General features: G+C 39.1%; 1 protein-coding gene and 1 non-coding gene across 2 annotated transcripts; one reads left to right on the forward strand and one right to left on the reverse strand.

Annotated features, from left to right (window-relative positions):
• Nucleotides 1-5,835: 5,835 nt before the first annotated feature.
• LOC149811859 (serine/threonine-protein kinase-like protein CR4) lies at nucleotides 5,836-8,316 on the forward strand. The gene has a single exon (XM_089992936.1). It carries the CDS (start codon nucleotides 5,836-5,838, stop codon nucleotides 8,314-8,316), a length of 2,481 nt encoding a protein of 826 aa, XP_089849062.1.
• Nucleotides 8,317-11,098: 2,782 nt separating this feature from the next.
• TRNAT-UGU (transfer RNA threonine (anticodon UGU)) lies at nucleotides 11,099-11,170 on the reverse strand. The gene has a single exon. It is a non-coding gene; the product is annotated as a tRNA-Thr (tRNA).
• Nucleotides 11,171-14,050: the final 2,880 nt, after the last annotated feature.

The raw sequence follows: 14,050 nt of genomic DNA on the forward strand, positions 1-14,050 counted from the left end.
TCATACTTGATTCATGTCATTTGGTTGTGTCAATATACGTGATCATTGATGGGTCCAATTACGTTATTTGTAATGAAGACCACTTTAGTTCTATATTGACATGATCAATGGACCGGATTGGTAGAGATATCAATTAATAAAACATTATTTTTGAGCTCATAAGGTTATAATGTGTGATTATAAGGTTACGTATGTGGCCCAAGTGAAAGATTGTTAGAAAATTGTGTGGGCCTGCATACGTTGAACCACACGTTGTAAAACTGTCTTAGGTTTAGGCCCGATTCATATGATCTAATCCGGATGGACCTTGTGGTATCTCATATGGTATGAGACACTATGTGGAGAGACCTGCCCTATCTATAATTCTGCAATGGGTTGAATTGGAGATAGACTCCTAAACACATTAGGTTATGGTCTCCAAACCTTATATAATGGCCATCTTTCCAGGCTCCCCATAAGTCAGAAAGAAAATTCAGTCCCTCTCTCATTAGGTTTAGAGAAAGGAAAATGACCAAATATACAGGTTTTGAAAGATCATACCATCAACGATTAACCGAAGCGTTATGGATTCAGGTATCGCTTTCACATTTAGTTCTATTCTGTTTTGATCTCAACGGTTTAACTAGAACATGTATTTGATCCTTTTTTCGGTTTCGGTGAATTTTTAAATCCAGCACCTTGCTTTAAGGCCCTCTCCATTTGAAAGGCTGATTTGTAACCCTCAAAATTTGTACTTATATGTGATAGGATGACCTAAAAACATGTTTTTGACTAAACAAACTATATAAGATCATATCCATAGGGCTTGGTCCACACAAAAATCAGTAAAATGTAAAAGAAAAATACCTGAGTGTTGCAAATAGTTTTCCTCTAAAAATGCTTACACATGAAAGAAAGTGAAAGAGGCGACTTAATGTGGGATCCCGATAAGCTAATTGAGGTATGCTTTTAGAATTTGACATTGAACAGATTCCCTTATATGATAATATAGGACTTCTACTTTTTTTTTCTTTTTCTTCTTGTTGGTAAAAACCTTGATGTTCCCTGCCTATCATAGAGCAGCCTCTGCTTCGACCTTAGGGCAAGAAATATCTCTCATAGGTTTTTTTTTTTGGATTTAGAACACGAAGAAACCGCACCCAGCACAAAGACCTGATCGCACTGGCTCAACCTGCCATACCTATGTTCGTTGTGCCGGCAGTGAAGAACTCTAAGACTAGGTTCCTGCCTCTAGGGCCTACGCTATGCATTGGCTTGCACAGAGGGGCGAGAATAGAACCTTGACTGCCCGTCTAGCAGCCAAGGCCCCCACCCCTTACCACGCCAACCACCCTTGGAGCCTTTTATAGATTCTTGAACTACCATGTCAGGTGATAAATCACGGTCGCCCATAATCAGGAGGATGGAGCCTACATGGGCAATAATATAAGATGTAATATATGCGCGTGGTATCATGGCAACCTCAAATGCATCACCATTTAGACGGTTGGCTACAAAATATTATTCAAAGATTTTGGTGGGGCCCATGATTAACAAACCCATCCTTCCAAAAGAATTATTATAGAGAATTCAAACTTCTAAGGCCCAAATCCAAATTTTGGGGCCAGCCTGATCCGCCAGTTTAGGGTTTTAGCAATCGTGGTACACTAGTAAGACCCATAGTGACAAATATAGCTAAAAATTGTGTGAAAGTTTAAGACTACAATTTCTTGCGAGATTTATGAAAAAACATAAACACAGCGATTTAAATGCAATATTTATGTTTTCAACGGCTATTTATCATTAAAAAACCGTGTGTTTTTATTTTTAACTAAATGTTATTAATATTTTCTTATAAAAATTAATTTTTATATTTTTTAAAATTTATTTTTTATTGCCGAGATTTTGCCAAAAACATGCAAGATTTATGAAAAAATTTCAAATTCTTGAGAGTTTTTGAAAAACTATATTTTGCAGTTTTTAACTTTTGTCACTATGCCATCCAAGGATGGGCACTAATGAAAAAAAGTACACATACAATCCATAGACAAAAGTTTAATATTGAAACATAAGAATATAAGGTAGCTGAAAAAATAAAAATAAACGAACAAAAAGAGCATTCATTGACGTTTATCTCCTCCTTTCTCACTGAAATGAGAATGTCTAGAAAAACAAAGTGAATACATAATTACGGGAAAATGACTTCAAATCTATGCTAATTATTATTTACCAATACGGACTAGTCCAAATTGGATTTGGTCAGATATCGGATCTAAAACTTATCTGTTGACTCGACTTGGAACCTTTTGCCTCCTTGTTTGCTTGTCTCCCATGATGGGGATCTATGTCACAGGGACACCACTTAGGGTCTAGGGGACACGACAGATGTGAGCATAACATGTGAACGCAAGGAGTAAGTTGTCGGTAAAGAAAATCAGACCTGATTAATAATCAGAATTGCATTTGGTGTGTATATTTGAATTCGAATCCAAATCCAGATCTGAGTCAACCTAATTCAAATCTAACGGAGTATCCGACCTGATTAAATACAAAATATAACCGATTAGCTAATTAGATTCGGATTCGGTATTACCTTTTCCCATTCGACTCTTAATCTGAATCCTAATCCAATCCAATAAAATCAGATTCAGTCATGCCTTGATCTGACCCGAGTCCTGTAGGCCTAAGGAAAGAAACGATAATGCATGCTAGATTTTGTAAATGTGTAGCCTTTACCATGACTTGGCCTAAGAATTTTGTGAAAAGGAACTCAGAATGATTAATTAATGGCTTGGCATGAACAATGAATTTTCATATATTGGATACATGATATCATTAATGAAAGAACATGTGGTTGGACAACCTTAAGAACTCAGGCCAAGTATTTAATTGGGTGTGAGTATACTAGGAATTCATCTTGTGGTTCATTACATTTCACCAATTAAAAAAGAAAAATATAAATAAAATACATAAATAGCAAAAAGCCAAAAAATAAAAAACTTCTAATTGGTTTGGTTTAAATATTATGAAAACATACATCTAATCTCTCATATCAGTGAGAACAACTTATTTGGTAATAATGGAATTTGTGGGTGTTAAGACTGTTCCAAGTGGCTGCTAAACCCTTGTGAACCGGCCTTTTGCTCGGACAGTAAAACCTTAGGTGGGATCACCTCCTCACCCACTAGAAAGATGCTCCTGGAGCTTTAACTTGGGTGCTTATAGGAGATCATGAAATATCTAGGAGAAAACAGATAACTTTGCCTTTGCCCTAAATATGTAAGCAAGCCAAACGTTGTTTACCCTTCGCTTGGATCGCTTTATAAGTAACTTGATGTCATTTGTACTTATTTTAAATAGCAAGTTTTATTGTTTGGATATTTTATTTTTTAATGAGCATTTTATAATTTTGATGAGTAATCATCTCTGTTTTAAAAAACAATGAGGGAACTACCTTTTTTTTTTATTTTACCACAACTTATTTTCTTCCCACCACCATCGCTAACATTGTCACCACTACTTCTCCACCATCACCATCACATCACCACCACTGCAGTTGCTGCCTCACTATTACCACTATTGACGTTACCATCACTATCACCAATACTTTCACCACCATTACCACCACCATTAAAACCTTCATCATCATCACTACTATTACCACCACAACCACTGCTTCCATCATCATCATCACCACCACCATCACTATCACCAGTACTCATACATATCTTTTTCATTTTATTTTTATTTTTAATTTAAATAATTGATGATCCAAACAATTCATCTAATTAAAAATACAGGCAACATTCTTCTTTATAAAATGTGCTTTAACGATAAGAAAAAATAGATTCAAACAAGGCCTTAACAAATGAATTATTAATATTATTGATTTTTATAAATATTGCTGTTATGTAGGTAGTGGGGTGCAAAGAAAATTTCTCATAATGGTGTAAATACGTCCCTAGGATGGTATATCAAAGTTGTTGGAAATAAATTTAATAAATAACAAAATAAAAGAGGACACAAATATGATGCATACATTTTTTGCCAGTGCCATGAAACCTTAATTTTTAAAAGCACTGTAAACCAAAAAATCTCACAGCAACAAGATGAATTTCAATATGTTAATATCAAAAATTAATAAATAAGGCAAAAGGTTGAAACAATGCTTTCTTCTTCTCTATCTTATTTTTTTTTCTGGCAGAATTTTTTCCATTCTTAAATAAATATATAGCAAACTTGCACGTAACCTCAAAAAATATTTCATCAGAGGTTACCGGAGAAAATGTCCATGCTGCCCAACTGTGGCTCAGCGCTGTTGGTAGGAGCTGTCAGTGAACCTCTCCTTGTGGTGGGACGTTGCAGGTTCAAAACCCCAGTGGTACTTTGAATAATAACTGGTGAGGGTCTGCCTAACCCCAACTTGCCTTTAAAAAAAAAGTCCATGCTGTAATTAAAAATATATATATTTTCATGCATGCCATCCTAAAGAGCTAAGTTTGCCAACTTTCAAAGTCTAGGACAAGGTTGTCTGGATTGACCAACGGTCTTAAAATTAATAAGATGAGAAAAGTTCCACATCTATTTTGTATTCTGGGCTAAACGTGTGTGCAGAAATTCAGGGAATCAAAAAGGCAATAAGTAAGTTTTATTGCACCCTCATAATATCCCAAAATCTGACCACCCCCTCCTAAATGTACAAATTCTTTTTCAAATCCATAAACAATATGGAGATTGTTGTCAACTTTACAGAGAGGTAAATAAAGTGTTCAGCCTGGATGGCAGCCTTTTGGAGTAGGGATATCAACTCTCCGGATTTGGATCTACCGAACTTGAACCTGTTTAGACATATTCCACAAAGGAAGTCACATCAGATTAGTAATACTTAATAGTTGATTTCTATCATTATATGAAGTTAAATAGTTATAATTTGTTGGGTCACACTGTGGTAACTACTTTGCTTCGAATCCTATGAAGGATATCCTTCAGATAAAAAAAAGTCTAGGTTTTTTTTTTCATGGATGAACTAAGGGCGGTTGTGGTCTACTGCACTGATCCCCAATATCTTTTCTAGATATTGCTGGAACATGAAAAATGCCCTGTGGTCATTTATTTGTCAGGTATGTATTTGCTTTAATGATTCGTCAAGTTTACTCTAATATTTTCTGGGGGGATCCACTCGTTTGGTGAGGAATACTTGCAAACTTCATCAAGTTGACAAGACTTCATGAGTTCAAAACCCATAGAAATCATTTCTTGTTGCAAGTTGGAAGCTGGGCATACTTTTTCGGTGAGTAAAGAGGATCTAAAGGGTTTTAATTACCAACCCGAAGCCTGCTAATTTGCGGTGAGTGATGGGTTCTTCTCTTGTCCTGGCTCAAAAAATTGCTCCAATATTGTTTCCCTTATTTAAATTAGTTTTTGAAGACTGTATTATACATCACTTATTTTGTTTATCATGCTGATTAACTTTATCAGGATGTGACATCTTTAGTAGGAATGGGGGAAGTGAAGTTGTAATTTACTAAAAACACTACTAAAGGCCGTGACTATGTGATTTCTTTCTCGGTGGAAAATGTGAAGACGCAACTCCTGTTCTTTGGAGGATGGCAGTCTGTTCTTTGGGGGTGAGTGAAAGAATTGAATTGAACCCCCAAAAGCATTAAAACATGAGACCCGCATTTATTGCCCTCACCTAAACGTCCCCACTGCTGAACCCAACAGTTTACTGCCATTTAATGCACCCCCACCATCAACACTCTTTCCTTTAGTTATACCTCGGAAGACTCATCAGCACCATGTCTTTCCCTCGCCTGCATCCGCCGAAGGAGCCACCTTTTTCAGTTCATTCTCACCATGATTACCAAGAAACCAATATTCTGCCTTCAAGTTGCCATCTTGGTGCTGCTCTCACGTGGAAATCTTGAGGTTTCTTCCCTTGGTTCCATGTCCACAATTGCTGTTTCATATGGTGAGAATGGGCCAAGCTTCTGCGGCCTTCACCCGGATGGGTCTCACTCAGTGTGGTGCCAAGGTGCTGATTCAGCTGTTGTTTATGGCACACCAATGAGGCTCTCCTTCTGGGGTCTAACCGCTGGTGATGGCTTTGTCTGTGGGCTTCTCCTGCACCAAAACCAGCCTTACTGCTGGGGCAACAACATCTACATCCAAATGGGCGTGCCCCAACCCATGATGCCAGATACTGCCTATTCAGAGATCAGTGCTGGTGACCACCATTTGTGTGCCCTGAGAAAGCCCACCCCAAGAAACTCCTCATTTGTTGATTGCTGGGGCTATAACATGACGGGCTCTTTCAGTTTTGAAGGTGGGATCATGTCCATCACAGGAGGGGGAGGTTTCAATTGTGGGTTGCTTGTGAGGAACAGGAATGCAGTGTGCTGGGGGGATGAAACAGGGAGTGGTGTCATCAGTTTGATCCCTAGGAACACAAGCTTCCTTGCCGTTTCAGCTGGTGGATTCCATGTTTGTGGGGTTCTGAGTGGTGGGGGGTCCAGGGTCCTCTGCTGGGGGAGGAGTCTGAGCTTGGAGGAAGGTCATGACAGCAGCAGCAATGGGGGTAATGTTGATCTTGCGCCTGAGTGTCCTTTCCTCTCTGTTGTGGGTGGGAGGTTTCATGCATGTGGGATCAGGGTCTATGACCATGGTGTGGTATGTTGGGGTTTTAGGCTTGAAAATAGCACCCTTGTTCCTGATAACTTGAGGGCATTTGCTGTTGCTGCTGGTGACTATTTCACTTGCAGTGCTCTTAGTTCAATTTCCATGAAACCTGTCTGCTGGGGCTCTAATTTTCCAACAACTTTTCCTATCGCTGCAACTCCGGTTCGATCTTCTCACGATGACGGTGGCGAGAAGAATGGAGGGTGGTCGTCGTTCCACATGCCGGTTTTCTTAGCAGAGCTTGCCATTGCTGTTTTCATGGTAAGTACCGTCTCTTTAGCTGCCATACTTTATGTTAGGTTCAAATTGCAGAAGTGCAATTGTAGAATTCCTCAATCAAAGACCCCTAAGAACTCTGGAACTAGTTCTTTTCACAAGGAGGCTGTGAAAGTCAAGTCTGATTTAGAAGAGTGGAAGATTAGGAGAGCTCGGCTGTTTAGTTACCAAGAGCTGGAGAAGGCCACTGGGGGGTTCGGTGAGGAATCACAAGTAGGCAAGGGTAGTTTTTCATGCGTCTTCAAAGGGGTCTCGAAAGATGGAACTGTTGTCGCAGTTAAACGGGCAATAATGGCGTCTGATTTGAAGAAAAACTCAAAGGAATTCCACACTGAACTCGATCTTTTGTCGAGATTAAACCATGCCCATTTGCTTAATTTGCTTGGTTATTGCGAAGAAGGAAGCGAAAGGCTTCTGGTTTACGAATTCATGGCACACGGTTCATTGCATGAACTCCTCCATGGGAAGAAGAAGGACCCTCTGGATTGGATCAGGAGGGTTACTATTGCAGTTCAAGCAGCTCGGGGGATCGAATACCTCCATGGCTATGCTTGCCCTCCTGTAATTCATCGCGATATCAAGTCATCAAACATTTTGATCGATGAAGAATGGAATGCCCGAGTCGCAGATTTCGGTTTATCCTTGTTGGGTCCAGCGGATAGCAGCTGCCCATTGTCAGAGCTGCCTGCAGGCACATTGGGCTACCTTGATCCTGAGTATTACAGGCTGCATTATCTCACAACCAAGAGTGATGTCTATAGTTTTGGAGTTCTACTTCTGGAGATCTTAAGCGGGCGAAAAGCGATTGATATGCAATTCGAAGAAGGAAACATTGTCGAATGGGCGGTTCCTTTGATAAAAAATGGTAATGTGGAAGCAATTCTTGATGCAAGATTGAAGCTTCCTGTGGAACTTGAAGCATTGAGGAAGATCGCAAATGTGGCTTGCAAATGTGTGAGGATGAGGGGGAAGGAGAGGCCTTCAATGGACAAGGTAACTACAGCATTAGAGAGAGCTCTAGCTGTGCTAATGGGTAGTCCTTCGAATGATCAACTTATCTTGCCAACTGAGGTGGTTCTGGGCAGCAGCAGGATGCATAAGAAAGCTTCACAGCGATCTTCAAATCGATCCGGTTCAGAAATTGATATGGTTGATGGTGATGATCAGAGGTTCGAGTTCCGAGCACCATCATGGATAACGTTTCCAAGCGTGACTTCGTCTCAGAGGAGGAAGTCTTCGGCTTCAGAAGGAGACACTGAGGGGAGGAATTTTGGTGGTAGTGAGGCAAAGACTGTTGTGGGAGGGGATGGATTGAGTAGGTTGGAGGAGGAGATTGCACCTGCTTCACCTCAACAAGAGATCTTCTTGCAGCATAATTTTTGACAAAGGAAGATCAAACAGAGCAGAGGAGAAACAAGGGAAGTCAGGGGAGTTTGCAATGCAAGGAGTGCTGTAGAGAACTCATGCTTTTTAGTTATCGATATTGGATTTTGCTACAATCTCTGTTGAAATTGTTTCCTTTTCTAGTTGTGGTCTTGCGTTCTTTTATTGATATGGAGAATTGGTCTAGGGACACTGTTAAAGAGCAGGATGGTGGTTGGTGGTATTTTGACATACTGGAGTTCAGAGTGCAAGAGAAACATAATGGGCGATTTTGGTTTAACTTGTCTGAGATGTTTGGTTCAAATTTCATGTAAAAAGGAGTTTGGAATAATGGTAGTTGGTGGTATCTCTAGGTCTTTGGTACTTTTCACGTAAGAAAAGGATGCTAAAATGGTAATTCTTGGATCTGCATATTGAACAAAAACAGAAAAGAAGACCAGAATGGTAAAATCTTCTCTTGCTGTATTGATGTCATTCTGTAAATGTAGGTGGTCCATAATGCTGGACGGGGATTGTGATCATGTCATGAAGGTGGGTGAGTTTCTTTCAAATCTGACATGGAGAGTTGGCTGAACAACTGAGCATGGAAGTGATTGAAATGTTGGATTTCTCTTGATGGGTTGGTGCTAATTGGATTTTAGAAAGGTTGGTTCTTCCCATCACATACAGGTAATACTTTGAAATGAATTATTTTTAGGAAAGGAACCAGGGATTCTGTAAATTAAATTTTTGTTTTCTTCCCCCACTTCTGTTACTGCCCTGTTGGCTCTGTATTCTACAATCACCTTTTTTCTTAGATCAGTTTAATCATGTAAAAAAGTATCAATTCGTATAGTTCCAGTCTAAGACTTATTCGGATGAGGATCCTATTGCTTTTGTAACTTGAGGGCAGCAAGTTTTCTAAAATATTTTTTATTTTTTGTTCAAGGACTAAATAAAGGAATACTTTCAGAAACAACAAAATATATCTGGTCCTCTAGTTCTTCTTATTTGATTTATTTGATAGGTGTTTGGATACTTGGAATTGGCTGGAATGACGTTACAAGAAGGATGCCAGCAATTGCACCAGCTGGGATCATTAATATGCTAGAGAAAGGCCTAACAGACATATCTAGAAAGGGAGAAACTTCCTGTTATGCAAGATAAAAGTTGGTGGTCACTTTCTCAGACATGCTGGGGGAATGGGTTTAAAATGTAGCTCTAATCACTAGAACTGTGCTTAATACAAATAAGGGTCAATGTTTGCTACATTTGATGGTATTTACAATTGACTTAGCAAAACTCAATTTTTTTTTTGGTTACATCTAATAGTATAGATGTGATCGACATGTTCTTTTACTTAGGAATCAGCTTTTAGATTGCCAGAATCCAACTTGTATACAGTTTTTTTTTTAGGCAATGCAAAAGTCATAGTCCAGGAATGCTTCATTTTCTTCTGACTCTAAAAAACATGCTTTCATTGGAAAAATTGATCAAAGGATTAAATTCTCACCAAATCAACTATGCTGAATACATGTATGAGGGTAGATTGAACTCAAACAACTTTCATGGTGAGAATCCAACAAGATTGTAAGAAAAATTGACTGCAGCAAATATGTATCCAACATGTCAGTTGCCATTTACTGCAAGATCTAAGCTGGGCCAACTCCTTAGCGGCGGTTTGGGCCACTTCAAGGGTTTTACCAACCAGAAGCTTGTCAATGTGTGGTAGGTGAGTAAGAGCTTTTATTTTGACCTAACCAAAGCAAAAAAATGATAAAAAGGAAAAAGAGAGGGCTCATTCTGCCCAAAGTGCCCCCAACATGACTTAAATAAAAGTCTGCCCCAATCCCAACATGGCATTGGATAGAAATGATTGGAGGAGAAGGATTCATGTGGAAGACCCAGAATGATTTTCTTTTTTGGTTCATATCGCTGACCCCAATTGTTTTGGGATGAAGGCCTAGTTGTTGTTGTTGGTTGGGAGTCAAATTGTGGTAAAAGTGGATATTATTTATCGAGTTTTTCAACAAATCTGGACATGAACCACCTGGGATCGCCCGATGTTTATGAGGGTGCTGAAATGAAGGCAACAGATCAAGCCCTGCTGGCGCACGGGTGTGTCCATAGCTTTTAGAAGGCAGGGTGGTCATGAGGCCCCACCCAGGGTTTTCCTCGCTTCAGCAAGGTCATAAAAAAAACAAATCTGGACATGAGAATTGAAAGGTGTCGTGGGTCTCAATCTTCTTAAATCAGTTTACACTCCCATGAACGGTAATTTTAAGTACTTTTGGAAAGCTATTTTTGCCGATTCAGCTCAATTCGGTTCAGAGTCTGAATCGTTTTGAAAATCGATTCAAAGCTCGATAAGATTCTGCCAACATGGATTCAAAGAGCTTGCAAGGAACTCTTACATAAGTATCAATCTGCCTTGCTAAGCAGGATGAGTCAGGAAAACGAATTGGTAGAGATTTTTTTTTTTCCAAATACTCCAATCTATATATCCTCTTCTCTTCAAAGTTCAGCATCCGAACATCCTGTATATTCAGTTGGCGTGTGACAGAGAGATTGTTCTCATAGGATGCAACAGATAGCACGAAAAGAACGGTGATCCAATTCCTTTGGCAGTCATGGCATAACGTCCACCCTTGGATAATGCCAAGTCAAGTGGGATCATTTGCCATCATAACACCAGATCTCAAATACATAAATAATTGGACCATCTCATGAGGCTGAGCTTGGAGGCCGTTTTCGTCTTTTTATTGATAAAATATAGGCCTCACAGCAAAAAAAAAAAAATCAATGCCCTCACGCAGGATCGAACTACGGACCTTCAGTTTACAAGACTGACGCTCTACCACTGAGCTATAAGGGCTTATTGATGACAATTCATATGCTATTTATTTCTAATACATAATTTCGGACTATCTCTAACGCGAGAATGCGACTTGGTAGTAACATCGTCAAAAAAAAAAAACGGAAAAACTGAGCAAGTAGCAAAACTGGCAGTCTACAACTAACAAAATAGAGAAGAACGAAGATCCACGTGATAAGCCATCTCGATCCATTAGCCATGCTAATTATGTGAGCTTGAGCTCATTGCTGGTACATGTGATCTGAACTCTCCCGAGCCTTAAGCCCACACGATTCAATGTGAGTCCGAGTTGTCTGGCTAGCGTCGATCACTCAGGGAGTCAGGGGACCCGTCCCTCGCCAAAGTTGATGACTAGCCCTATCTTCAAACTGAAGACTCGCCAATCTCGAAAGAGGACCAATGTTTAGGAAGTAGTAGCTTTGCTTTGGTTTTTTGCAATTTTGGTTTTGTGAGTCGTGTGGGCCTTGGCTTATATAAAAGCCCAACCTCCGTGTGTTTGAGAAGAGATGAAAAATATAATGAACAAGAGTTGAGTTCTCTCCTTACAAAATCGTCGATCTCTTTTTTTTTTTTTTGGGCGTAACTCTTCTTCTCTTCTCTTCCCTTGGTCTCTTGGCTTTCATCCATTCGGGTCCTTTCTTTGACCTTGTTGTGAGTCTCTTCCCTTGACTCGTCTCTCTTTTTTAGTAAGGTACAAACCTTACTCAAGTGAGTGGCTCGGTAGATCCGTTCATTCCAAAAGCACCAAGGCCGCAACAAAGACAATCTTCATCCAAGTGCTCAAGCCGACTCAGTGAACTCGACCTTCCATAGTGCAATGACCTTCCTACTAAACTAAACCAAACCAAGTTTCAATTGTGTCAAGTCATAGCAGACCTTCTTAAGAAACTCTCTTAAGACTCAATAAGTCAAAATCACCTTCGCCTAAGCTCAAACTCACTTCTGCGCCTCTTTGACCCTATTTGAACGTAGTTAACCAACCTAATTCTGTGTTCTATGATTTGCAGAATTTAACCCAACTTTCCTAGGTTATATCTCTTATTCGCCTTATCTAACCTTTCAATTTTAACCCTAGGTGCTCCAAAGTATTTCCAACTTACATTTCAAAAAACAACCCCAAACTCCAAAACCAATTAAGATAAGCAACCGTTTTACCAAAGCCTACCAAACATGAATCTCAGTATAGACCTGGTTTTCGTTTTTATGTTTTCGGCCTCATAAATCTCAAATCCTAAGGAGTTAGACCCTCAAATTTTAACAAGTCATTCCCAATGTGTAGAAGCTATACCTAAAAAATCAACTATTTTTGTTTAGCTAATTGAGAGAAATCGTGGTTTTCCTTCCTTAATTGGATCTATTCTAATTTTATTTTAGATCCAATCTAATCCCGTGGACCCCAAAACCTAACAATTATCATGTCATAGGCTAAATCAGCAAAATATTATTTTATCAGATCTGGACCGGGTTTGGTTCATGTATGTAATCCTTATAGGACTCGGGTATGGTTTTTCTTATGGCAGACCCGATTGGAGTCGGGTCCGGATCCCGCATTAGCACGTCAAAGTCAGATTCGGGTTTGGACCTACCTGGATCTAAACCAGATCTGACCCTTTGGCACCCCCAAAAGACAGTGGTTGGTCGGTTATCAACTTTGTTGGGACTAGAGGTGTCAACAAATCGGGTTTGGATCAGACATATATTTGATCAAATGAGTCCGAGTAGTTGAATTTGGTGAAGCAAGAGTTGCAATTTTGCATCTGAATCTTAATTCGAATCTGGACCAAATCTGAAACTAACAGATAATCTGAACCGATCATATATAGATTATATATAATATATATCTTAGCTAATTGGATCAAGATTCTGTATTAAATGCAACCTACAAAGAACACCACCCACCCAGAATAAATTTTAATTAGCCAAAACACAAAGATAATGATGACAATTATGCTTGAAATACGCGGTTAATATGCCCCATGATAAATTGGGGAAAATTAAAGAGGTTTTCCAATAATAGTCCCTCCCTTATCAGGAACAGATGATTATGGAAAAACACTCTACATCAATTAATTAAAACAACGGAGTTCAAACTACTCACCAAGTCCTCTCAAACGCTTTGATAAAATTAGACTGGATAAAAGTGTCATTTTAGACAAGTTTTCTCACCACAATGTCAGACCATACAGGGCCTGACATTTTCTTCAGATAGATTCTCCATGAAAATAATAATAATAAAAAAAAAATCTAACTCCTTTTGAAACATGTTATTGATCAAACAGTCCTTTGAAAACTCTCAAGTTTATCCATGATGATGATGACTAGCAGCGTATGACTCAGCTTCGTTTGACTTGTTAAAAGCTCATTTAGGCTCGTAAAATAAGTTCGGCAAGATAAGCCACAAGCTACTTATGAAAGATTATACAAGTTATGTACAAACAAATGGTGTTAGGCACGTTTAGGATTGTTAGAGACTATGTGATGCAGGACAGAGCTGTAATGTAATCGGATCAAGGATAGATTTATGGATTTGTTTGATGTTTTGGATTTCAGTTAGGATTTGGATCTATCTTAAATCTAAATTAGATTAGGGGTTTTGGCTTTTAGACTATAAATATTGATGGTAAATAAGAATTTAGAGTTCTACCTAGTCGAAGCCTGATCTGGTCGATAATCAGATCAGACTTGGACCTGGTATTCAAGTATGCTTGTTCAGTCACAACCTGAGACCAGTCGAATATATGATTGGTCATAATGAACACCAGTTCATACCAAGCTAGCCAGATTGTTTGCACCTAGATCAAGTTAGTCAAGCCTGATAGGCTCAGCAGTTTGGAATTTTGTTGGATCCAAGTTAATATGGATTCAGGTTAGGATGCAAAA

The sequence above is a fragment of the Nuphar pumila genome, chromosome 17 (genome assembly GCF_984573655.1).
Source record: "Nuphar pumila chromosome 17, dmNupPumi1.hap1.1, whole genome shotgun sequence".
Taxonomy (NCBI): Eukaryota; Viridiplantae; Streptophyta; class Magnoliopsida; order Nymphaeales; family Nymphaeaceae; genus Nuphar; species Nuphar pumila.